We start from the raw sequence: 25,469 nt of genomic DNA, 5'->3' as shown, positions 1-25,469 counted from the left end.
AGTTGTATTACAGGTAGGAAGACCTCTAGACCGATCTTGACGGCGACCATCGTCGCTCGTAGTTCGCCAGTCTCCAAGCCAACTGCGAGGAACCTAATAAAGGACAAGTGTATCCGCACAAGAAGTACACTTTTTAACTAAACTGTACCCAGCTTGAGTATTATAACTCGCTCGCAATACACAGACCGAAAATAAAACCCTAAGCTGTCACAATTATTTCCAAGGCAGCGATCATAATAATATCATCGTACGAATTTCAGCTACTGAGAATTTCTCTATAGGAAAAGTTTTTATTGACCCGACTCGACAACGAAAAAGTAATTTATAGTTCTCTAATTAAGTACTAATGATCTTTTTAAAGTGGACTATTGGTTCAATCGATAGTCAATCGACAAAGGTTTACTATAGAAATGAGGAAAAAACATTTGTCCAAAATTTCACGGGGCAACTTTTTGTATCTAAAATTTTAATTGTATTTAAAAATCCTAGTTTAAATAAATGTTGAAACCATTTTTAATAAATCTGAGATAAGAATAAGATTTTATATAAGTTGTTTTAATTAAATATCTTTGTATTTTATTTTATATTATTGATATTTATATAGAATAATAGAGCAATTTTATATTAAACCAGTGCCTTTTTTGTTAAGTGCATGCAATCGAGCACGTAAACGCCTCAACCTCTCTTTGGTGGCAGGAAACCATTTGTAAAAACATGTTCAATGTGGGTTCAAGGTGGTTTACCGAAATACCGAATAAATGGCGAGCTCAAATTCAGCCAAGTGACTATTATGTTGATAAGGAAAGTAACGGTATGTATCGGATAATATTATGGCATACGTAGTTGAATACGTAAAGCATGGTCAAGTTAACTGCAAATTCTCCTTCATTCTTTTTTATTTACATTATATATGTGGACTGGCTAGTTAGCTAATGAGCTAGGATCATTGGCTAATGAGCCACAACTTACAGTGGTCACCACCACCCATAGACATTAATAGTAAAGATATTATTTATTCCTGATATAGCGGTTGCGCCACCAATCTTGGGAGCTAAGAAATTACGTCCATCATGCCTATCACTGGGTCATTCAACCTTTAAACAGGAACTCGACAATACATACAATGCTAGGGGGAAATTGAATAAGTAGTGAGTGGGAGCCTACCCAAACGGGCTTGCACAAAGCCCTACCACCAAGTTCAGCAGAGGAGGCCTCCGCTCAGTAACAAACACAGGTATAATAAATACAGGTAACTACGGTAATTTGACTTAATAAGTAATCTTGTAATATAAACTATTCGGAGTGAAACCAGGTCATAGAACTAGTATTATCTCATAAGTAAATCAGTTTACTGCAATGAAACCTAACAAGGATAGTTAATCTTCTGATTAGATTTTACAAGTTTAATGCAATAATATTTATTTGCATTAATTAAATATAGCACATTTAAATAATTAGATGAATAAAAATGTAAGTAAACATTACATAATATATACCTAGATGTAAAATGTAGAGGAGGAGGACTAAGGTCTACAAACTTGTTGGGTATTAGCAAATCGTTTGGGCAGATCGTAATATTGGGAAAAGTATTTCTCGCGTGTTAAGAAAAAATTAAAGTGAGCTAATAAAAGTGAACAGAAACATTCTCGCTTGGTAAGTTACGTCTTTCCTGTAATTTAATATTCGTTAGTAAAAACTTCGTAAAATTCGTGTTACAATATCAAGAAAGTTTTTTTTATACGTTTTACATGAAACAATATTTTGGAGACAAGATCCTTACAATCGAATCTGATTTAAATAAAACTGACTAAAATTTTAGGAGCTGTGTTTTATTTTGATAGTACAGGTTATAATCATTTTTGATGTATGACTTTGTTCTCGTGACCGACTTACGGCACAGTGGTTATTCTCACGAAGTAAAACCGATGACATAGATGTTATAGCGTAGGCACAAGTCCATGTTTCCTCAGTTTCAAAATGTAGTTGTACGGCACTCCTACGCGAACGGTTCGAATTCAGGCGTAGTACCAACGTTTTGCATACTTTTCGAGGAACTAAAGTTTCAACTTCCCAACTTTATGCCGCTACTGAAAATTTATTAACAGAAAAATCCAATTACTTTTTATTTTATTCCGAGTTGAGGTTCGAACCCGCCGCTTCAGAGACTGCATTATTATTTTTATATTTATATTTTTTGATACATGCAAAATTGCATCAAAATACAGCAGATCAATTATTTTTTGTATACGCGTTTTTATTGTTGATTTCGAAGATATATTCCAAACTACATTGCAAAATGAATTACCATCAAATACGTGTCAAAAGCGACAACTCTCAAATTAATCCATATGGAACAAATGCAAATTTATGACCTTGTCAAAAGCCGGAATCATCTGTTGAAATTCATAAATCGCATTTAGTCTGACGAATATGCAAGAAGCTGCCATGTACAAGTTGTCATAAATATTCTGGCACAATGGCTCTATAGAATATTGTATAGTATTGTTATATGGAGGGAAATGAAAACAATGGCGCGTTGAATGCAGCGGACAGCGAGACTAACTGATGAATTACATGAGAGAGAGAGCATTCGCCGAACATTTAATGTAGAAACTAGGCTGAAGTTGGGTGTTTTTTGTTAAAAAAAATAGCGGTCAGACAGGACAATAGTGACACAATAGATTAAACAGTGGAAGCACTTCGTCGTGCAATTTGAATACTGTGAATTTTAACGAAAGAATTGCTTACCGAAATAGGGGTGTTACAGATGAGCTCCAGAAAATAGGTGACGGCTTATTTACCAGCTAACACATTATTCAACAGTTGTTTAAACAAAACGAATACATTCACATTGCGCCATGAATACAAGATAGTCGCATTCATCTATCAAAGCACGCTGACATCAACGAGCACGGATCAGTACACATGCAAGGAAATTAGCAAATGCAAATCTACTACGTACCCAAGAGGCTGGCGGGTATCTCGGGAACGGTGCGATCGGCTTCGTCGCCACATTGCTCGGCAGTTCGTGCTTGATCCCACGCTTCAGTCGTTGTTTTCTTCTCTCCCGCGATTTTGCTCTTAGCATAAGAGCTGCCTGCATACTTGCCAGTTTTGTGGCGGTGTATGAACGCGGGTGAAAAACTCTTAGCTCCTAGGCTAAGATTTGATCACGTAATACACAACTCACTATCGTACAATTTTCACGCACAGTTTTCGTTCGACGATTTTTTAACTTTATTTTAATTCGAGCAATTTAAAAATCTATGTCTAGCGTGACTATTCTAAACATTAGTATATATCGAATAGCGGAAAGTTTCATTCGATTTTACGATTGAAACAATTATATCACTTTTGTATTAATCTCGTCACAGTATTATTAAGAATGATTTACACTAGAGACGTTTTAGAATTGGGTCGAGATAGGCACAAGAAAAGGCGCGAAACTATATTTAATTTTTACTCTAATTGAACTTTTTATATCCTTAAATACGATATGTTTTATAGTGAGAAATCGACTGGAAGCAAGCGCATTTGGCGTTAATGTTATAATAGAATGTCTTCTTTTAATAATCACTCATGTCTCGTTCCGTACGTCGAGTCGCAGTCTCTGATTCTTCGACGCCTGCCACCGGACGCTCTCCGACCGATGCCTCTGTTTCATGGCCGGCCTACTTTTATCACTTTGCGTATCAACACTGGCCCGCAACACATGTCAGTGACGTCTTTACAAACAAGCTGAAACTACTGTACTCGTAGTATCGATAGGATTACGCGTAATCGAATTAAAGGTGACCCCAAACATTGCATTGTCTCACTTGCTCATGCTTACACAAATTAAAATAAACGGGTACATTGAATGCTATATTTACCAAACTTATTACAAGAAGCTCAATACTTAATAGTAACAGCACATAAACCGTTGAAGCTACATACGCACTCGAGCGGCTTAATCTAGTGCAAATGCAAACAGTTTGAACATAAGTTAAGCCGCTGGATTAGTGTCGTGTGTGGCTCTTTTACATGACATGCTTAAACTAGATAACATCGACACGTAGGCACAGGCACAACATACAGGCAGTACCTCGACGACGTCGCATGGCGACTGCGGCTCGAGAGCGGAGAGGGTACGGGGCGGGGGCGCGAGCAGCCGCGACTCCCAGTGCTGGCAGGAGTAGGCGCGGACGCCGGTGGGCGCGGGATGGACCGGGCTGTGCGGGTGCGGGCTCGGCGGCGCGGGCTGGCGGCCGTGTTGGCGCGCCTGCACAACAACAATATATCTGTTCCTTTTTTCCTTGCACTAACGACTACATTCATCTCTCTCTAGTGATTTATTGACAATGCTACAGAAAACTTTAACAATTCGAGTGCTTCAATGGTGGTCAATTACGTTCGCTTGTTATCTTGAACGTTACAGTGCGATGACTGATGATTAGTATGTACTCCAGTTTTTCATGGTACAATGGTACTACATCAGCAAATAGATTAAGTGGTAAAGCTTTTACGTAGGAATTGTGATATATGGCATTCTTTCATCTACTTTGGAAAGGGTAAGTAAGGTAAGTCGTAAGTAGTCAAATTAATTATTAAAAATAATAAAATGAAATTTACCTCGAATACGTAATATCACAATACACACTTTATAACTTTTAAATAAGATTTAAAATCGATCATCAACAATGTAGAACATTGGTTATTTTATCGTCGCGCTTTCAATTATAAATATATTTTTTATTATATTTCCAGTCCAAAGTATCATCGAGCATTACAATTGCATTTCCCTCTTGCAAAACATAGACGATAGAAAATCCTTTAATGGATAAATAATTAATTACATTGTTTATTTCCTATGCAGTGCTCTGATCTTTTGTTAAATTGCAATTAAAATATTCAGTCTCTTTTTTCAACCCAATGCATCTGTTTTGACAATTCATTAAATGTTTCAACCTATTAATGAAAACAGTGTAAATATGATGCTTTTGATAAACTTACATATATAAAAAGCTCGGGTAACAAGCTGTGTCCTAATTTTCCTTCGGTTTGGGTACTTTTTGTTTCAGAAAAATGTTTCACTTACCAAACTAATAAACAACCCTGAAATATACCTCTATAATATAATAATACAGTCTATAATATTTTTTTCAATATGCATTATACAAAACTTGCTTTAGCGAGTCGGTTTGTGGAGTCCTGCTCGCAATCGCTTACAAACATGTCATCAGTAGAAAGGAAGAAAAGCTAAAGCGCCAAAATTATGCTTTTGGCAAATGTGTTTTAATTTTAGTTAGTAAACCTCATTTTCCAAAAGAACAATTTCGGCACATAAGCGTTCCTCTCTTTCAACTTACGATATACGCACATCTTACAAACATATTAAATAAATAAATGCTTAATAATATTTTAACATACATTTGCAACCTTATTCCATTATGACTTATTTTGTAAGAATATATATAAAAAAAATCTATGTAGGCTTAAAAAAGACCACAATCATACTTGGGGGTAAGTATTGATTCAGTTTAAGCTTAAATGTGCTTGCTTTGATATTATTGTTAATAAAAATAAATGATTTACATAATATATCAAATGGAATAAGACATTGATAACAAACAACAGCACAGCGATGATACCTTTCGGCCCGCGAGCGACGCGCCGCCCGCCGCTGCGTACATGCACCGCGGGCGAGGAGAGTCACCCTGCGCGCATCATCTAGCGGAGAGCGGACCGCTCCGCCGCCCCGATCCGCATCAGAGCCACTACCCACCTACACCTATAAAACCAACTTCTTTTAAGTGTTTTACAAAATAACATAGATATAAACTTGTTATAATTTATTTATTATTGAACAAAATCCGTAGAACCTTAAATAATAAAATAATAATTATGTTTTTCCTTGTAAGTGTTAGTTTTGAAAGTCAATAATACTACCTGTGACATTTTAATCTATTCCATATACACAATTACATAAATTCATATTTATATATGTATTTATGTATAAATTTACGTGTATTATTAGCAGATGGCGTACTCTTAAAGTTTTAACAAAGTAAGAAAAAAATATTCATTGGAACTAGTAATTATTTTCATTTTACTTATTACCATATGTATAATGCCATATATTTCACTTTGTTACGAGTTCTTATTGGAGTAAATAAAATCTTGCAACTTTATTTTATACCAGCTACTTACACACAACCGATTGAGAATAATTTTAATGTCGAACACTTTTATTGTTGATCGCAACACTTAAATTCTAATACGTTCCATTTATTTAAAAAAAAATGCTACAAAATATTAAATTCTTCTGACGATATTAATTTCAATTTTGACATGAATATTGAAGTTGTTCTAATATGGACCCAGCGAGGAAACAGGTCTTGATTCTATTTGCCTGATGCTAGGAATACATTGAAGACATAATTGATTTTATCTGCCCGTAACAATGCCTTGATTAAATTCCTAAACATTGACCGCTACGTATATCACAGTACCGTTACATCGTCTTAAAGGCTTAAGGAAAAAGTTTAATATACGAACTTAGCTTTGATTTTATTTTGTAAATGTTGTTCTAAAATGAACTTTTATATTTTCTGTTATAAAAGACATTCAAGTAAAATAATAGAATCTTTTCTTATGAATATTTATTCTTCAATATAAAGAATGTTTTTAGCAAGATTATTAATTTAAAACCATTATAATTTCGTATCTATGCTAATATTATAATTGCGAAGGTAATTCTGTCTGTTACCTCTTAACGCTTACAACGATTTAAATGCAATTTATTATAAAGATAGTTTGAGTCCCGAGAAAAGACATAAGCTACTTTTTTTTATTTTACCCTACGAGGGTTCCGGTTTGTGTGCTACAGGTAAAGTTTTATAAATTAAACGCGGGTAAAACCGAATGATCTGTTCAGTAGTATTAAATAATAGTTACATACATACTGGTATATACAAATCTCCGATGCAAGTAAATCTCAGTAATATAAAAACAAGTAATTGCGTTCAGTATTTATTTCGTTTTAAAGATAATAATCGATCAAAGTAATACATTGAAATAATAAATAGACAAAATATTACACATAATTCATAGACAAACAATACAATGTTTTAAAGTATCGATTGATTTAATCGTCGAACCCTTCGGATTTATTCACGATATATGTACATATGTATATATATATATCTTAAGAAAAAATATACTTTTTCATAGTTAAGTATTACAAATCAATATCAGATTACAAATCGTTTGGATATTTCATTGCGTTTAATCAACATTACATAATTAACTGCGAACATTGTGCTTAAAATTTATTTAACTGAAATAATAATTTTAACGATATAATCTACAATCCGATCCGGTAGTAGCTTTATTATCGATAAATCTATTGCAATGAATATTTGACGAAATTTATTGTCTTTTTATGAAGTAACACAATTATTATATAAACTAACACTTTATAAGTAAAAATAAGTAATAAATTAATAGTTTTTAAAGTCATATCTGTTTATTAGTGAGCGTGAATGCTGTAGTAATTAAATTATAACAAAGTTACTCGGCATTTTGTTCCAAATTTTAAATGCATATAAATGATACATCTCTATTCCCGTAAGGTTGAAATACAATTTTTTTTTATTTTCATTATTAATAGCCTCCTTGCAATGTCTAAGTAAAAGTATATTTTAATGACTTACGTTAACGAGCTAGACCATTCTTCAGCCGGACTATCCTAATGAGAACTAGCGCACTTCTCTTATACGAAAACTAAAGCTTAAAACGTTTTACACTCATGAGTTTTAAAACCACCGGCAATAGCTTAAAAGAAAATGATTTTTCACATTCAATTTTTTTTTTTAACAAAATGGTTTTAAATTTCTTCGAAAGTACGGTTCATATTATATATTATAATACAGCTTTAGTTGTTTTTATATAATGTTATGATTTATTTTCTTACGAGTGGAGATGATCCAGTGGATTGAAAATGTGGAATATAATAATATAAGATCTCGGGTTCATAACTGGCATGGTAAGCATCTCTTACTTTAATGTGGCTAATTTGTATTTATAAAACATTTTGTAAAAATATCTAGCAGTGAAATATCCACGGACATATAATCGTATGTTTGAATTAAAGGACCTTTAAAATATTATTTTCTTGTTGTCTAAACCTCTATAAACATTATTTTATACCTACTTACGTCTTAATATAAGAATGATAAAAATATACTAAAGATGATAAGAATTCATCTGTGTCATAATAAATAAAAAAAATAATATTCACAAATTGGAAGTAAAAATATTAAAAGTTTAGTGAACAAAACCGTAAAATAAGTTAACAATCTTTTGTGAAACGTATACCTTAGTTACCTATTAGAAGGTGACAAAATATATGTTGACAGCGAAATATGACTCACGCAGCAATATTACTAAAAATGACATCACTAGAACAATGATATTGTATCGACTTTTAATTTTATTAATTCGTTACAAGCTATTATAGCTTATACCAGGTACGAGTTGCAATCGCTTAATTTTTTCGTACAATTTTCCGATACGACTCACGCGTCACCTATTGTATTTTGATGGTATAATGCAGGAAAACTTCGAGCAAGTTTCAACAACAAATGTATAAAGTTTCACCTCGATCAGATAAACGATATTAACGCATAGAACGAACGAAAACAAGCAATAATTTTAATATGAGATAGTAGTTTGGAAAACCATGTGACACGACTAAAATTTATCTTCCAGAAGTTACTTAAATTCTGAATAATCTTGCAACGAATGTATTTATGATGTGAATCATCTATGGGCGTGCCTTGGGATTAAGACCGGCTCGCTATGATGTTATATGCCTCCTGCCCGCTGCTCCTTGTGTGTGCGTGGCACTTATAATATATACTTGACCGTTTCTCTATGTGAGTGTATTGTACACAAAGAAAAACGACACTTTTGAAGCGATAACTTCTTACGGGAGGGTAAACCGCTTCGTTACGTAGCGCGTTACGACTCCAGTCTGTCTGGCTTTCCTTTCTCTTACGCATACGGTAGCGGTAGGTAGGCTCCTCCTCTCTCCCTCTAACCCACAGTGTTAGCCGTATTTCGGGCAGTTTGTCTATCACTTCGAGCGTCTCGAGACGCAAACTTATTTTTCAGGAATTTATATTTAGTTTATCTTTAATTACTCATTGGTGATGCTCATTTTTTTTAGGCTTAACATTGTTAGTCCATATAGGACATTTTAAATTGCAATATCAATAGCATTCCGTGACATCGTCTGATCCATTAGTTATCATGCAGTTGAATAATAAATGAGTAGTTATGTACATTCGATCAATATTTTGTAGTAAACGGTTAAAAAATTGTGAAAAATGGATACAACAATATATCTATGTATTTTGTAAAAAAATATGAATTGGTTTCAGTTACAATGAATTTCCTCTTATATAGTGTTTTGTATTATAATTATCAATGTAGCCTTTAATGCTACATGTGTATATATGAAGTACATATTGTTGTTTCTTTTCATTTAATTTTATTCAAAATTGTATAAGCTTTCTGTTAGTATACGTTTATTGATCTCATTGATTTTATAATGTTACCTATTTGATTTTATGTATGTTAAGTCTTTGTTTAATTGTAATAATTGTGTAAATAACATCAGTGGGTGCTAATGTATGTAATATTGCATATTATTATTCCATAAGTGTCATCTCATTGTTTGTTTCCCTCAAATAAAATAAAAAATAAAAATATATATTAGTAAACCTAGAAAATAATTAATGGAAAATTAAAATTTTTATTGTTACAAAGTGTATGTACTCGATTGTATAAAACAATATTTTTAAGTAAGAAAGCTCATTTCGTGATCACGTGACATATCTAAGTTAACATCTAACGTCCCAAACGAAATATTGTTTTTGTTTCTACAATCGAAATGATTACTCTAAAAAAACCTTCATAAAAACGAAGTAATATACAATAAGTATAATCGTTTATCTAAAAATATATGAACTCTGTTTAAAATTTAATTTAAAATTACTTTATTTAAAAAAAAGATACTCGAATATAATTAGTTTGAGCTATTGATTTATTAATTATAGGTTTATTATTACGAATTGTATTTTAGGCAATTAATATTATTAAAAGATTCCAAACTCAATGCAATAGTTTTGAGAATGAAATAAATCACAACCGCGGTCTCTTGATAGTTATAAAATAAAACCTACTCATATATTTGCCGGTTCTTAACGGAGTCGACGTTTCGAGTTTGCGAGTTTTCGACAAGTCATAAGAGCTTGCAAAAGCTTATCTAGCGAAGCAACGCTACGAGTGTATTACATCGTTATAAATAATATTTTTTTAATTAGATTATTAATTTCATGCATTTTTCCCAGCAATTCTATTTGACACTTGTTCCACTTTTGCTTAATTCAATTATTTATATAAATATTTGTCTTTATAGGGTACCTTTCTATTTTTTAAACTACATAAAAATTAAGACTGATATACAAAATAATTTCAAAAACAATAAACTAATGACACTCACAAACATCATTGCTTTCAATATTAAATATAGGTGAGCAAGTAGAAAACTTGTATATAGTATTGATGGGTTTTGATATAAATAGCAATGCCAATTATAAGATTAAGATGTAATTATATTTCATAAATAGTCATAGTGATTTTGGAGTCGGCCAGGATTTTTCATTGTTTTTATAAATGTTTTGTTTTGTATGGATTCCGATAAATAAAGAATATGTTTTTGATAATAATCAATTTCATTTATAACAGCCAAGATAGTCCAGTGGATTAGATGTGGACAAACATCACTGGATTTTTAAGGCGTTTAATTAGTATATATAATTCATCTAATGTGCTTGTCATTGAAGGAAAGCATCGAAAATCTACTACCACCCTAAAGCAGCGTAGTACAATAAACTTCAAACCTTCTGGTTGGTAGAAACTTTTTCTGAAAGGTGAGAAGAACCACAAAAGGACTAAGCACTAAGCTCCGCAGTGGATCATTTACAGAGTAACTTTAATTTTTACTTTTTTATATTATATTCGTTGTTCTCGTTCCCATCACGGCTTAAATGAATATTTAAAAAGAGAATCAGCTTAGATCGAAGCTGGAACAGATAGAATTGTTACTTGTTTATGAATATTTTATGAAATCGAGAATCCAAAGTATTGGAAGCGTATTCGAAACTACAATGCAGATCAAGGCTTGTAACCATCTTGCAATATATATTAACAAAAAAAATGTACATAAATATTAAGTCTTTAATTAGATTAGTGACTATCATGTCTGGAGTGTTCCTGGTAGAGATAACCCTCGCTCATATTACTCTAGTGTTGTTTAGCTTTATTAAAATATGTGAAACATTCCCGCTGCCACCCATGAAAGCGCAATATATAAATGTCATTTTTGTTCGTTGACTTGTGTGCAACGTATCCAAATATATCCATCTGCCACTGAAAGTTAAGCATATAATATATCAATTCAATTATATAACTCGATTATAATAAAGAGAAGTCTACTAAACTTCTGTAAGTATGATATTTTACAGACATGATTCAAAATAGTATAGTACAGTTCTAATATAACACAAAATGTGTCCAATATGACAGGCTTAATCTTGTGGTTTATTAAAAGGTTTGTCTCAAAGTCCTGGAATCAACATGCTTACTACCGTGCTTTGTAAAAAGTGCTTACTTTAGTTCATTGAACCTGTGCCTATCTGATCTTTCGCTGATCGATAACTTTTCGAACTATATGAGGAAATAGTGTATAGTAATATACTTTTACATTAGTGCACTCACGAGCAAAGTACAGTGTGTCCTATTTGGATGGTTAGTCCTTGAAATCAGTTGCCGTAATTGAAATTCAGTCAAAAGGATATTATTATAATATGTTGTATGTGTATGTTAGAAAAAATTAACAATAACTTCATGATGATGACCCTAAAACAGTTAAAATTATACAAAATTGCGCAACCAATAAAAAGTGCGTGCAACACAGTAAACGTAATTTGACGTCTGAATTGTTCAATCAAATATTGCATATAAAAATGTTGCTTTTAAATTCGATCTTGAAATATTATCCAAAATACTCAAAGACGTTTCACTTCAAAAGAAAGTATAGATTAAAATATTCATATAATTTTCGAAAGCAATTACTTTAACATTGAATGGTAACATAGAAGCCATTATAAAATGCCTCTTAACGTGAATCGCGTTAAGTTTAATGGAATAAATGATCAAAACCCGAGGGCCTACGCCGCTCTGAATTAATACTATTACAGCCATCTCCGTGTTTGCCAACTACAAGACCTGTGAGGATTGTGAAAGAGATAATTTGACAAAGTTTTCAAACGTCTCGTGTATAGCTAGTTGGGAATTCATTGGAACCATGTCACAGCTTACGAAGTAAGTACATGTATTTGTGAATTTTGTAACAATATTATAACAACCCGAATGTGATATTAAAAGCACAATTGTTTAAGAAAACAGAATCGAATTTACGTATTGTGATACGTTTATATAAAATTTTAAATTTAATATAATATTTGTTTTGAATTAATAAAATCATATATAATTATCATTTTCAAAGTTAAAAAATATTCTTAATATATAAGATTATTACATAACAATTTAATTGTAATTCAAGTCGTGGATTTCGCAAGATCCGTATAAACATACGTTTCAATAACCACTATCATTTTATTTTCAGACTAATAAAACATACCGGCCATTGTTTGAATACAAAACAAGTCGCCTGTCAACTCAATGACAATGTAAGATTTAAATAGTTTTTTTCAATACTTTCGAAATATATTGAACTTCAACTTTCAAACGTGAAAGGTCGTTTTCCGCTTTCAAAATGGTTATTGAAGCCTTAGGTGATGGTATCGAAAGATGCGCTTAACTCAAATATTTCCCACAGTACTTAGGATACCTACGGGATAGAATGGGATAGCATTAGAATGTTTTAAAAATCACGCAAATAATATAAATATTTATTAATATTAATTTATTAATAATAATATATTAAATAATAATTTCTTGATGATAAATCAATAAGATTTTCATTAACCGCAGTAATTAAATCGACACAAGCAATACATTTTAATAACCATGATAAATTAAAGTGTTCCATTCAATTTATTTCCATTGATTCTGAAATTCCTAAGAATTTAGTTGAAAGCCTTAAACCTAGCGAAAGGTTAAGAACTTAGATTGACCGATAAAAGAATATTATATAGCGTTCAAGTTGATGGAAACTTCTGAATGTAATTATTATTTTATTAATACTGTGTTTAAAGGTCGTAACTATGATTAGAAATATGAATAATTTAAAACGCTTACTTTTATTTGTATGGTTTGTTGTAATCTAACGGTGTTTGCGATGTTCCTTTTTGTCACAAATATTTTTAAAAGACAAATCTATGACAGTGAAATATTAATATTAAAAATTCAACTCTTTGTTACATTTATACGACGTGAACTATAAGAAGAAAATATATTGAACTACATATTACGGTTTAGTCTGAGAACATTTTATAATAAAGTGCATTGGAAAGGTTTTTAGGATATACGCTATCACCATACGCAGGTTTTAAAATTCATGCAAAATAAACATATAAATACACATACATTTATGTACAGACGAGGCACCGTTATTTTGCGAGTGAACTTATTTTGATATAAATATGAATTTGTATAAGAGCTGTGTGTATTTTAGTAAGACATAAAAAAACATTAATTTGCATAGATAAGTCATTTATAATAAAGAAATTGCGTGACGCGCCACTGCCGTAGCTTTGCTACGATGAACCTACGACGTAGTATAGGACCTACGAAATCACGATTAATTTATGGACCTGATTATTAAAAATATTAATGCGATTTTCCTAAACCTGAAGTAATAAATTAATAAAATATAATGCTTTAACAAAGATTAATAAATTGTAATGAGTGCAGGTGAGTTAATAAAAGTCTTTTTTTGTTATATGACTGCTTTGTATGTTAGAAATACATCGATGACAAAAAAAAATACGAATTAAAATAAAATATATGTACTTGTTTTATTTTTCTTTATTATATTTATAAAAATAAATAATTCTGAATCATTTCCCTTGTCTACCATTTTTATATTACATGAAACTTTTTAATTAATACGAACAATAAGCGCGTTGAAGGCTAAGGGTGTGCCCTCGAAACTGGGTTAAATGATTTCAAGTGACGATCGAACAAGCATTGGAGAAGGCTCCAACCAAAGGTGCTGAGCGAGGCATTTTGAGGGCCGAAACGTACTTATAAAGGCCTGTCTTACAAACCTGAAGGGTTTTCACGTGAAGAAACCTCTAAGCCTAGTCTGAGACCGTTCTTGAGAGCCAAATTTAGAACGTTGAAAAGTTCATGGATAACAGTGTTATATTATCTTAGATATCGTTGGACAAAAGAAATTTTAAGCATCGAGTATAATTTTTACACCTTTAAAAAAATACGTGCTTGTTTTTATGGGTTTACTTGCTTAAAATATGCGCTGTGCAGCTGTTTATTTATTGTAATAATTATTATATAACAATTATTACATTTTAAGAAATGAATAACAAAAATCCTTTTTTGTTTTGTATAAATATAGATACTCAGAGGAACCTCGAGTCTCTACATTTTATGTTTTTGACGAGTATTTTATTAATACACGTGATAAAAACTTAACGTGCTTGCAAATATACAAACTTTATTCGTTTTGTTATGAACTACAAATCATTGTGGACATTATTATCGGTATAGAGACATAAACATGTTGAAAATATCATTTCAGTGTTTGTTTATCTACTTTTTCCTGTCTGTTTATTTCAAGTTTTTATTATACGGTGTAGTTACTACATAACACCATATAATAAAAACTATTGAGTTTGAGAGTAATATAATATTTCTATAGACAATTTTACTAAACTAGTATTTTTTGTTTGATCACTTGAAATTAAAGAATTCGTTTCCATCATTAACAAAATAAAAAAATAACTTGTTTATCAATTTGTTTAGTAACTTTGGGACTATTCATTTATTTAGCTCGGAAAGAGAAACTTGATGATTTGCGCTAAATATTTTATTCACTAACAGGTAGGGACTGTTACTTTAATTAAACGTAAAATGAAAAAATCTATATCTTTATTCCAAAGAACACAGAACAGTAAGTCTAATCAAATTTCGTAAGCGCCGGTCATTCTCGACCGACACTAGTGGCGAAGGAGATGTCACAGAGCACAAGTGTGAAGTAAAGTGCTCTTTCTATTGTTTCACGTTTATAGAACGATGGAAGATCAGGCGCGTTACCAACGGCTTTATGTGATCAGGGCACGAAACACAAAGAAAGCGCATAGTTGTATGTCTATTAGGAAGCAAATTGAGACAGAGTAAAATGCCTGTAAATTATCTTATATTAGAAAAAGGTATGCCTTTCTTCACGCCTTTCACTCTTTAATTCCCTTAAAGGCTTAGAGCTTATAACACCACACTGTATTACACGATGGATAGAGGTAGACGGAACAAATTGACAATAAAAAAAAAGCATATTGTTTTTGAACGGGATCAACGTTTTATGAGTCACAGAAAATGTTTGAAATGTAGAAGCGTATCACATTTATTAATTTATTCAACTTTAAGGGAGCAAAACTGAGCTGGTCTTTGGATAGCCGCTACTTTTACTCTGATTTAATATTAAAATTGAAAAAGAGAAGCAAAGCAAGCTTACAGAGCTATAGAAATATTAATGGCAGATCGCCGCTCGGCTAACCCGCGACCTATTCAATAGGATTTGTATTAAAGTTGTGAAATAAACCGAGCTAGCTGGGTCGGTTTTCAATAGTTCGTACGTTTAATAAAAATGTAACAATTCTTTTATAATCACTATTCCATCCAAGCCCCGCATATATACTCGAATACAAACTTTCTCTTTGCATTCGAAGCCCTTAAAACTATATATTACGAAATAGTCCTGAATTTTATCTTTGCTATGATATTCGGTATAATATATACAGTTGGGTGCATTTATGTTTTATTATCTGTGTTATGATTTCTAACAATATTATATATTTGAATTTGAAGAATGCTCATTTTATAATTATAGAGACTGTCGTGTTTAATAACTTGAAAAGTTAATTATTAATGTTATATTTTAATATTAAATAAAAATGTATACGTTGTTGTTGGCCAGCATAATTTCATGTATCTATGCACTATTTTAATTTAATGTAAGAATCATGATTGACTTATTTAGTACAATTTTTTCTTTCTTTTCTTTTATCTTTGTTATGTGTGTACAGATTGGTTAACATTTTCACTACTGGCAAATGAATTTTAGAAACAACTCAATCTGATATCAACGTATTAAACATATTAATTATACGTAAAATTAAACATTTAATATTATTTAAATATATGTAGCATAATTTATTGGAAATTGTTAAGTAACTTTATGCTCTTAAAATGACAAGCACAGGTGAGTTTTCGTCAAATAATTTACTAACAAAACGGTGATTCTTTAAAGCTGCTATATATTTGTTTATTTTTAGACAATTCGTTATTATAATGTAATTAAAATAATTAAGAGTTAACTATTATTAGTAAATATTTATTTATTTGGTTCTACTATTTATTTATTTGATTTTTATGAGAAACAAGTTTCACATTAAATGTTATAATAATGTTATTACTCAGCTAATTTGATTCGTTGCGTCAAGTATAATATTCAAATATTAATCAATTAAAATTTACCATATCACGTGTGTGTATAAATAACTTTAAACATAAAAAAATATATACTATTATATATTTATTTTATGATATACATAAGCTTGTTATACTATAATTAATTTACATTTACAATTTTAGTATGTAAATAACATCGTTTTTATTTAAATTTGTAATATGTATTTATAATAATATTTTATGTATAAATATAGCCAATAAAAATAGAACTTATAGCATTAAAAATACCGTTACACATAATATGCAAATGAAAAATGTTTATTTATGAACATTCCAGGGTTAAAAACGTTCCACGGTTTAATTGCCGGATTCCTTCCACCGACGCAAAAAGCAAGTGGAGTTTTGTATACAAAGTGAACTTTTTATAGAGCCACTAGAATCTATTAATGTATAATAAAATGTTCAAACATAATGACTGTTTAAACATTTTCGTATAATAGTGGACTTTGAGTTGTGATTATTTAAATTTATATTCTATTGTATCTACTTTTAAACTATAATATCCGGTAACTCTGATATGCAATATCTGGTTCTTCACTCTCTTCTCATCAGAGAGCGCACTCGACTCTAACGGAAGATCAAGCACAGATCTAAGAGCTTTAAATATTTCCAAAGTACGTTATTTTAATTATTCCTATACTTACCTCATGATGGCTGTTGAGAATTCATTGAGTGCAATAATTATTTTATACTATCCGCTATTCGAAAAAAATTTGCTACCTTAGAAAAAAAGCGAATATTTATTTATTTATTTAACCCATTAACAACTTAGCTTAGTGCTAATATTTACAATAAATACATATAACAATTATTTTACATAGAAAATGTAACTCTAAGCTATTAAAAATATAATATAATGTAATTTAAATAAAGCAATGCTAAGCAACTCAAGTTCGATGAATATTACCCTCCGTACTAGGTGAACTGTATGACGGTAGGAGCACATTTGTCGATCGCGAGTCAATAGCTGCATAGTATATGCTAAAGTTACATGCTGCTTCCATAATTGTTTTAATAATACAGGACAATTATTTTCATTTTATATTAATTTGAATATAATATTATATTGATAGTGCAATGTTGTGTGTGTAAGCATTTATGTATTCTATGTTGCATCATCAATATATCTTTTATATATATTTGGCGAACGGTTAAAAATGGCAAGTTTTTATATAGTGCGTTGGTAGGATGCATGTACTCTTTAAAGGTCATGACCTTTAATATAGCCCTTTGAGCTCGTTCTAGTGTAAGCATTAAATTTTTACTTGCTCCACCCCATACAGAAATTCCATAACTTAATAGGGAATGACAAAAAGCGTAATTGAGGTCAGAAGATTTATATCACAAACATACCTGAGATTTTCAAAAATGAATATTAATTTTCTTATACGTCCACTTAACCCTGATATGTGTTCTTTCCACCGTAAATGTTGGTCTATTGTTATTCCAAGGTATTTTATAGATTCCGTTTGATCCAGTTTTTCACAGTGACACGGTTTATCCGTTGTATAATTACTACAATAATGGGCTTTTATAACCATGGAGTCTAATTTTGGTTGGTGATTTAATGTAGTTAATAAATTTCGTTTTTACTATATTAAGCGTCAGGTGGTTGTGGTCAAGCCATAGAGTTACGGCCCTAAGATCATCATTAGCATATTTACATAATTGATCCCATGATTTTCCATTAGAGATTATAACAGTGTCGTCAGCAAAAGATATTAATTTAGAATGTTTAAGAGTTAGTTTACACAAATCATTAATATAAATCAAAAATAGCGTCGGACCCAAAATACTTCCCTGAGGGACGCCGTATTCTATAATAATCTTAGTGCTAATCGAGTTCCCAATTTTAAGACTTTGAGATCGATCGGACAAGTAACTCATAAATAATTTTAGCGGTAATCCTCGTATTCCTATACTTTCGAGTTTTTCAGTCAAAATCAGAAGAGACACTGTATCGAATGCTTTTTTTAAATCAAGAAAGATACCAAGACATTTATTCTGAGTATCCAGATTATTTATAACCTGTGATGTTAAGCTTTTCAAAGCATCCGAAGTTGATCTCATATTCCTAACCCATATTGATTTGATGCTAAAATATTGATTTTTTCCAAATATTGTTTTAATCTGGCATTAATTATTTTTTCAATTATTTTAGAAAGTGTTGGTAAAAGCGAAATTGGTCTGTAATTAGAAATATGATAATCTATTGCATTTTGCATAGTTCTACGTTACAGGCTCATTCTTTGCTATCGAGACAAATATTTGAAATCGAAGGTATTTTTGCTTAATTAATGTAGTTATGTTATCTTCAAATATTGTTTAGGAGGTAATAAGTTCGAATCAATCTATTATGAAACATAAAAGGAATCAAACAAACTTCAGTTACAATAAAATTACTTGTACTTTTATAAAGTAATTTATTTATTAAAAAGGCAATGTTTTGTAACTAAATCGCAGATTACAGATTAATAATCGCTTTATAGTTTAATCGGATCGCCCAATACTTATTGTGAATATATCGGATATATATTGGAATCGTATTGAATTATAAATTAATGTTAATTCTAGTTGGATGGTTATGAGTTCGTTTATTCCATCAATAATTTTGTTGATGTTGCATTTAGCCATTTTTACTTTATAAAATTTTTGTTTCAATTAGTATATATAGTAATAAATAAGAGTAAATATTTTTGTTTGTTTGTTATACCTAACTGTGAAAACTACTAAATCCATATAAGAAGCATATATGACGGAGCGCTACTGCTCGTTAATTACGAAATATTGAGTAATATAAAAACTTAAATAAGGTTTTTGGAACAAGGGTTTACTGTTCGAATAATATGCAAAAAAAAGTTCACCAAAGTTTTGCCGCTCCCTAAGCACGGGCCTACTCGGCCTATAGGGAAATCCGCCCCTGATCAACATACATAAAACATATACCAGAAGAAGCCGTGCTTATTACAATGTTTTAATAAATAATACAGTCATATGTAAGCGCTTTAAATTTAGATTTACCGACATTAAAGACTTGCTTCTCATGTTTTTGTCTCAAATTGTATTGAATGACAAATATATGTCAAGTTAAAATAGTTAGACAAATATATGTTAAGCTTCGATTCGCTTCCAAGTACAAGTATAAGTTTATTATTAATAGTAGAAAATAAGAATCGGGGTGAAGTCTGTGAAGAGAAGTAATCTCCATAAAAAATAATGCACCGCCAACGAAGGGATTTAGGATTTTATGCCCTTTGTTTTAACAAGATCTCAATCAAATTTTAAACAAACTGATAAGTAGTTGTACTTACCCACTCTACTAACACAGGTATTACAGTCACACTTCTTTATTTCGAAATTAATGTCGACTTGTGTCACTCCTCCTCCTCCAAATTATAATAACAATCTCTATTGATAATTATTGAAAATAGTAATTAATACAAAATATATTTGTACAATCCAATTCCAAACTGGTAGTTTGTAAGTGCAGCTTCTAGCTGGGTTATAAAATAATCCATATTAAGGAGTAGCAATCCTGTTCCCCTTTTTGTATATAAAGTAAAATGGATCCATAAACTTCCTTTGCAAAAAATCCCATTATTCGGCCGTTGTATGTAAACCTACAAATTTACTTTTGTATTTGTAATATTAGTGGGGCAACTTATATTACGCAATTTACAATGTTATTCGAGAGATCGATTTATATTGAGTTCACGTATTATCGAACCAAGTGTAAGTGTACAGTGTCGCTTTTTAATAAACAGACATAACAAAAGTTTTAATGATTTTAATCGAAGCATGCTTAATGACATTTTAATAACAGTCATTAAAAAAGTCAACGCAATTGAGACATATAATGCTATTTTTACTTTGAATCAAAGGAGGGTTCGATCGAATATTTTCTACTTAGTATGTTTATGCTATAACTAGTTGCGATCAGCAGTTTTACCTGCGTAAATTTTTGACTATTTTCTTATGGATTTCCGGATTCTTTAACGATTTTTTTTTTACTACTTTGTTCATTATGGTATAGTTATCAGCTATTGGAGTGTCAGTCCTGCTTATTGTGCACTCTGAGTCCATCCCCATAGCATTAGTAGTGATGACTGTGCGTGCGACGCACTGCTTCACTGTGGGAAATTGGTGGTGAGAGATTCTATATTGTTTTCAGGAATAAGTATGTCACAGTCTGAAAGTTAGCAACACATTGGTATTGGTTGTGGAAGAACCCACTCGGCTCCACTAAATATGTACGGAACACTGTCGAGGAAGTCGGTTTTGGTCAGGTGGGCAAGGTGTTACAGGAGCTTTCAAAACGACTTTAGTAGGTAAGAGTCGCACATACCCCGGTTTACCCACTGTTTTTTTTTTATAACCATTTCCCTGGCGTAATAATAATAAAAAAAATATTACAAGTCTTAGTCTTCGCAATAAACGGGCTATCTTAGCGAAAAGATTTTGTGAAATCAGTTTGGTAGTTTTGGAGATCATCATTGACAAACATACAAAACTCTCTAGATTTAATACAGCTACATAGATATAAATACATTTGAAAGCTGTTGGCATTAATGTTACAGGTAACTCAATAACCAATCATAAATCAGTGATGACGAATAATGTGATATTTACTTTGTTTGCACTGATTTGACTGTATACAAATATTGTGTTCGTAATCCGTATTGATTGTTTTCGGATGTCTAATAAAGGGCCACTAGGACCGATTGCTGATGGAGTATCTAGTCTATGATTGTATGATTTTTGGTATCCATACTAATATATAAGTGCGAAAGGGACTTTGTAATTTTAACGTTTAAACAGCATGCTAATTTTTTTTAAACATCCTTTTTATGCAAAGCCCACTACAAAAATCACTTTGACAAAGTCACTTGAACCATGTCGATATTAATATATATTATAATATCCAGTAAATAATCAGAATTATAATAATGTTAGAAGAATAGCCACTTATAGTAATAGCTGAACAATTTAATCTTGCCTACTTCATTCAAAGGTTATTTTTAGCTGAACGCTGGTTACAGTTTTGTGTTTTATATTGCAAAATCAGTATTCAATTCTTTTTTGTTATATAAACTGCGTATTTAGTTAACGTATTTACTAATCGTTCTAAATTTAAATATTAAATATTTCCTAGATATACATATATATAAAAGGCAATATTGTCTGATTGCCTATCGATGTACCACCTAAATTAAATTACGCAGACATTAGAAATTAATAGTAAATCTTTTTGGATTAAGCACAGTTTTAAGAAATATTGATTTCAAATAAACTGCAACCCCTCAATTCTCAGTTTCGTTCAACCATGTGCAAAAGTGTCGTTTTAATATTTGTAATATTCTATTTTCGATACGTGTAATGCTAGTTTAGAGAATAAAAAACACATGCTTACATTTATTAAAAGCATAAAAATGTTTTCATAAAGAGAAACAATATAATAAATCAAAGTTGTCCATCATTTTTCAACTTCCTTATGTCATACAAACACGACAGACATCAACTTCAGAACAATGGAGTTGAGTTTTGAAAATGTGAAAATAATAGTGGGAACACGACTAAATCAGGTTGTAGAATGTGATGCAGCTCTGTCACCGACAAACGACGCTGGAACGGTTAACGGTTAGGCTTCAGCGCGGCAAATAAAATAAAAGCGATTTTTTTTATGCCTTAAAACACGTTTTCAATCTGTGGACCGTTTGTTCTAGTCATTTTGTAGTCGTATTTACTCACATTGTAAATAATCCTTTTGAATTTGGTGTTTTACTTTTCTATTCAAACAATAGTCTCTATATCGTTAGTATCGGCCTCTAAATATTCAACTAATGGTTTATTGCAACGTATTCAAATAAAAAATCAGTAAAGAATAATTTATAATAATAATGTTCTTTTGGTTCCTATGTCTTATAGCCCCGCCAAAATGTTTTTAACAATACCCATTAAAATTTTATGCCTGTGTGATTTTTAATCAGTTCGAATCAGAGTTCGAAGTTTGTAGCCATAGAAAAATGTTTAAAAGATTTAAACTGTTTTGAACAATAAATCGTGTATTGTCTTTATTGAAAGTCTTGAGAAATAGACGTGTTTTGAAACGTTTTACTTCATAGAAATAGCAACGTCTATGATAAAATGCTAAAACGGACCGGAACTATATAATAAATGTACGGTACAAATGTTCAAAATGATAGATTATGTTTTCATTTATATATTGAGTTGGAGATTATTTGTAAAAATTATTTCTATATGATATATACTTATTAATAGCTTAAACCTTGGTGATTTTTAGTTGCTATTAATATTTTACTAATCGTATAAACTTATTTATAAAATCTATATTACAAAAGAACCTCATCCTATTCAGTCTGTGAATTTTTGAATTGCTCACATTGAACGATACCTCTAGTAATACCTCAGTAAAAAAAGAAAACAGTTTTAATAATTTATAATATTGTTACTTTAGTCAACAAATAATTTAAAAAAAAAAGGAAATATTTTATTTTATTAATAAATAAAAAACAAACTTACATGTCACTTATCGTTCGTTCCTCGACATATTATCACAAGGGAATCACAGCACATATTATAACAAAGGATAGCCTTTGTTAATGACATAGCACTATGACTCTATGACTATTTTCTTGCGGACCGACGTCAACCCCTTATATTCACAAATAAGAAAATGTAGGTTCCTATACATTTCACCTTCGCATTTGACTGCTGGAATTGCTAATCGATCCTAATCCAATCTCAATAGCTTGGCGTTGGCCCTTAGCATGAATTGGAAGAGGAACGACTTAAGTACAAAATTATACCTAATACTTTCGACCTTGTAAAAGTCAACGAATACACAGCAAATATGCGACAAAGGTATTTGTTATTATAGACCAAAATAAGTCCTATATATTATATTAAACATTTCTATTATTATTTTTTTTACAATGTTATTAGTTGTATAAATTAAATTTGCATCCTTCAATTTCTCGCTTAATAATATGTAAAATAAATAAAGATATATTTTTTAAATTATTATCAATGAAACTGTTCGTATAAATCAGTCATTTCAATTATAACTAATATAATACTGACTGGTCATTGATTAATTTACTTTAGCTAACGAGATCCGACTGATGTTGATTAATGAATTACTGATACATGGCACATGTCGCAAAATTTTATACTCACAATTATTTATCAACACGGCGAAAAAGTTCTTAATATTGAAACAATAAATTTCGAAATGTGAATTTGGTATCATTTCGTTATTAAAAAAAAAATTGACACGTTTTTACGTTTTTTAGACGCCCTTTATTCGAACATGTTTTTGCGTAAACTTGTAGCACATGACCGGTGAAGGTCAAAGTTTAATTAACTTTAATGTGATTAACTTAATTATAAATTATGACACGGTCTGTTTTACTTCGTTTCAATAAATTCATTTATATAAAGTATGTTATTAATAAAATGGACATCGGACAATAATTTAGGACGAGAGGAAATGATACATCTTATCGATATACTTTATCGTTAACAAAAATATATTGCCTTCTCTATAATTCTCTTATAATTGTATTTTATTTTTATTTGAGATACAACGATTTATTATTTTCCTACCTTAGATTTTTACACAATATTTTACTAATATAATTAAAAATATTTGTTTATATGTTTTTTTAAATATACATTTCACAAAGGTATTGTTTTAAACTCTTGCGGTTTAAAACCAATGAAGTGAGACAGTGCAAGTTGATTCTTTGTTCAAAGTACGTTCGAAGTTATAAAGTTATGATTAAACAATTTCATAAGCGATCGAAAGTTTGCCGCGTCAATGACGTCACCTTTTAATAGAAAAAAGTACGAATTTATGTGGTAGGGCGACAAGCTGGCCCGTGATCGGGTCGGCCGTTACCAAACCCATAATCCGTTAATTAGCCCACCGATAACATAAAAAAACAATTAAAATCACTGATCACTGGCCGGTTAAACTTCGAAACTATTTTTTTCGACGACGCGCGATATTTCAATATTTTGAAATTTGGAAGGTTGTGCCGAGCGAACACGACGTGGTGCACTGTTGGGCAGTCGGGCGCGCGCGGGCGCTGTGTGCGCGGTGCTCGCGCCGCGCCGCCTCAGCCTCGACTGCCGGCATGGAAATTCGATTTTTCTGACGTTTCCTCCGCGCCTTGCTTCACCACGATCGAACTGCACGCCACATGAATAGGTGCCCTCACTGATTTTGCACGTTCGTTTACCGTAATAATTCTGAATATTTATGCCACTTTTGAAGACAACAGACACAAGGTATTTCGTGTGGAACTAGAGCACGCAATTTCGATTGTTTCGCTTAACAGGTCGTATCGTTTGACCTTGTTAAGCTAAGCTACATGCGTTGTCTTAGGGAAATGGGTATCAAAATTCAATATATCAACGTTGAACAATATAGCAACACTATTTATATCCGTTTTAATGGTGTTAATGCATTATTGGAATCATAATTAAATGTGAATGAAATTGCAACGAGCGAGCGTTAAATATGGTAATTGAATGCCGTTTTTCATGCTTTACTGTCACGAAAAATTTACAATATTCCAACTTAAAGGTTTTGGGGGCAATAAAATACTCGCGGCGATCATTAGAGCATATTAAGGAAATCGGTATAGCTCACATCACGAACA

General features: G+C 31.2%; 2 protein-coding genes across 2 annotated transcripts in view; both read right to left on the bottom strand.

Annotated features, from left to right (window-relative positions):
- The window catches only part of LOC113394194 (uncharacterized protein), a 47,488-nt gene extending 43,919 nt beyond the window's left edge, over positions 1-3,569 (bottom strand). The window contains exon 1 of the mRNA XM_026631415.2: positions 2,963-3,569. Coding sequence (XP_026487200.1) covers positions 2,963-3,103 — 141 coding nt within the window. The 5' untranslated portion in view covers positions 3,104-3,569. The remainder of the gene's footprint in view (positions 1-2,962) is intronic.
- Positions 3,570-3,851: 282 nt separating this feature from the next.
- The window catches only part of LOC135193410 (uncharacterized), an 86,047-nt gene continuing 64,429 nt past the window's right edge, over positions 3,852-25,469 (bottom strand). The window contains exons 2-3 of the mRNA XM_064215791.1: positions 5,631-5,770; positions 3,852-4,261 (exon numbers count right to left, since the gene is read on the bottom strand). Of these exons, the coding sequence (XP_064071861.1) occupies positions 3,986-4,261; positions 5,631-5,672 (318 nt within the window). The 5' untranslated portion in view covers positions 5,673-5,770 and the 3' untranslated portion in view covers positions 3,852-3,985. The remainder of the gene's footprint in view (positions 4,262-5,630; positions 5,771-25,469) is intronic.

Source organism: Vanessa tameamea, chromosome 9, assembly GCF_037043105.1.
Source record: "Vanessa tameamea isolate UH-Manoa-2023 chromosome 9, ilVanTame1 primary haplotype, whole genome shotgun sequence".
Taxonomy (NCBI): Eukaryota; Metazoa; Arthropoda; class Insecta; order Lepidoptera; family Nymphalidae; genus Vanessa; species Vanessa tameamea.
This window is presented reverse-complemented; position numbering and strand designations above follow the sequence as displayed.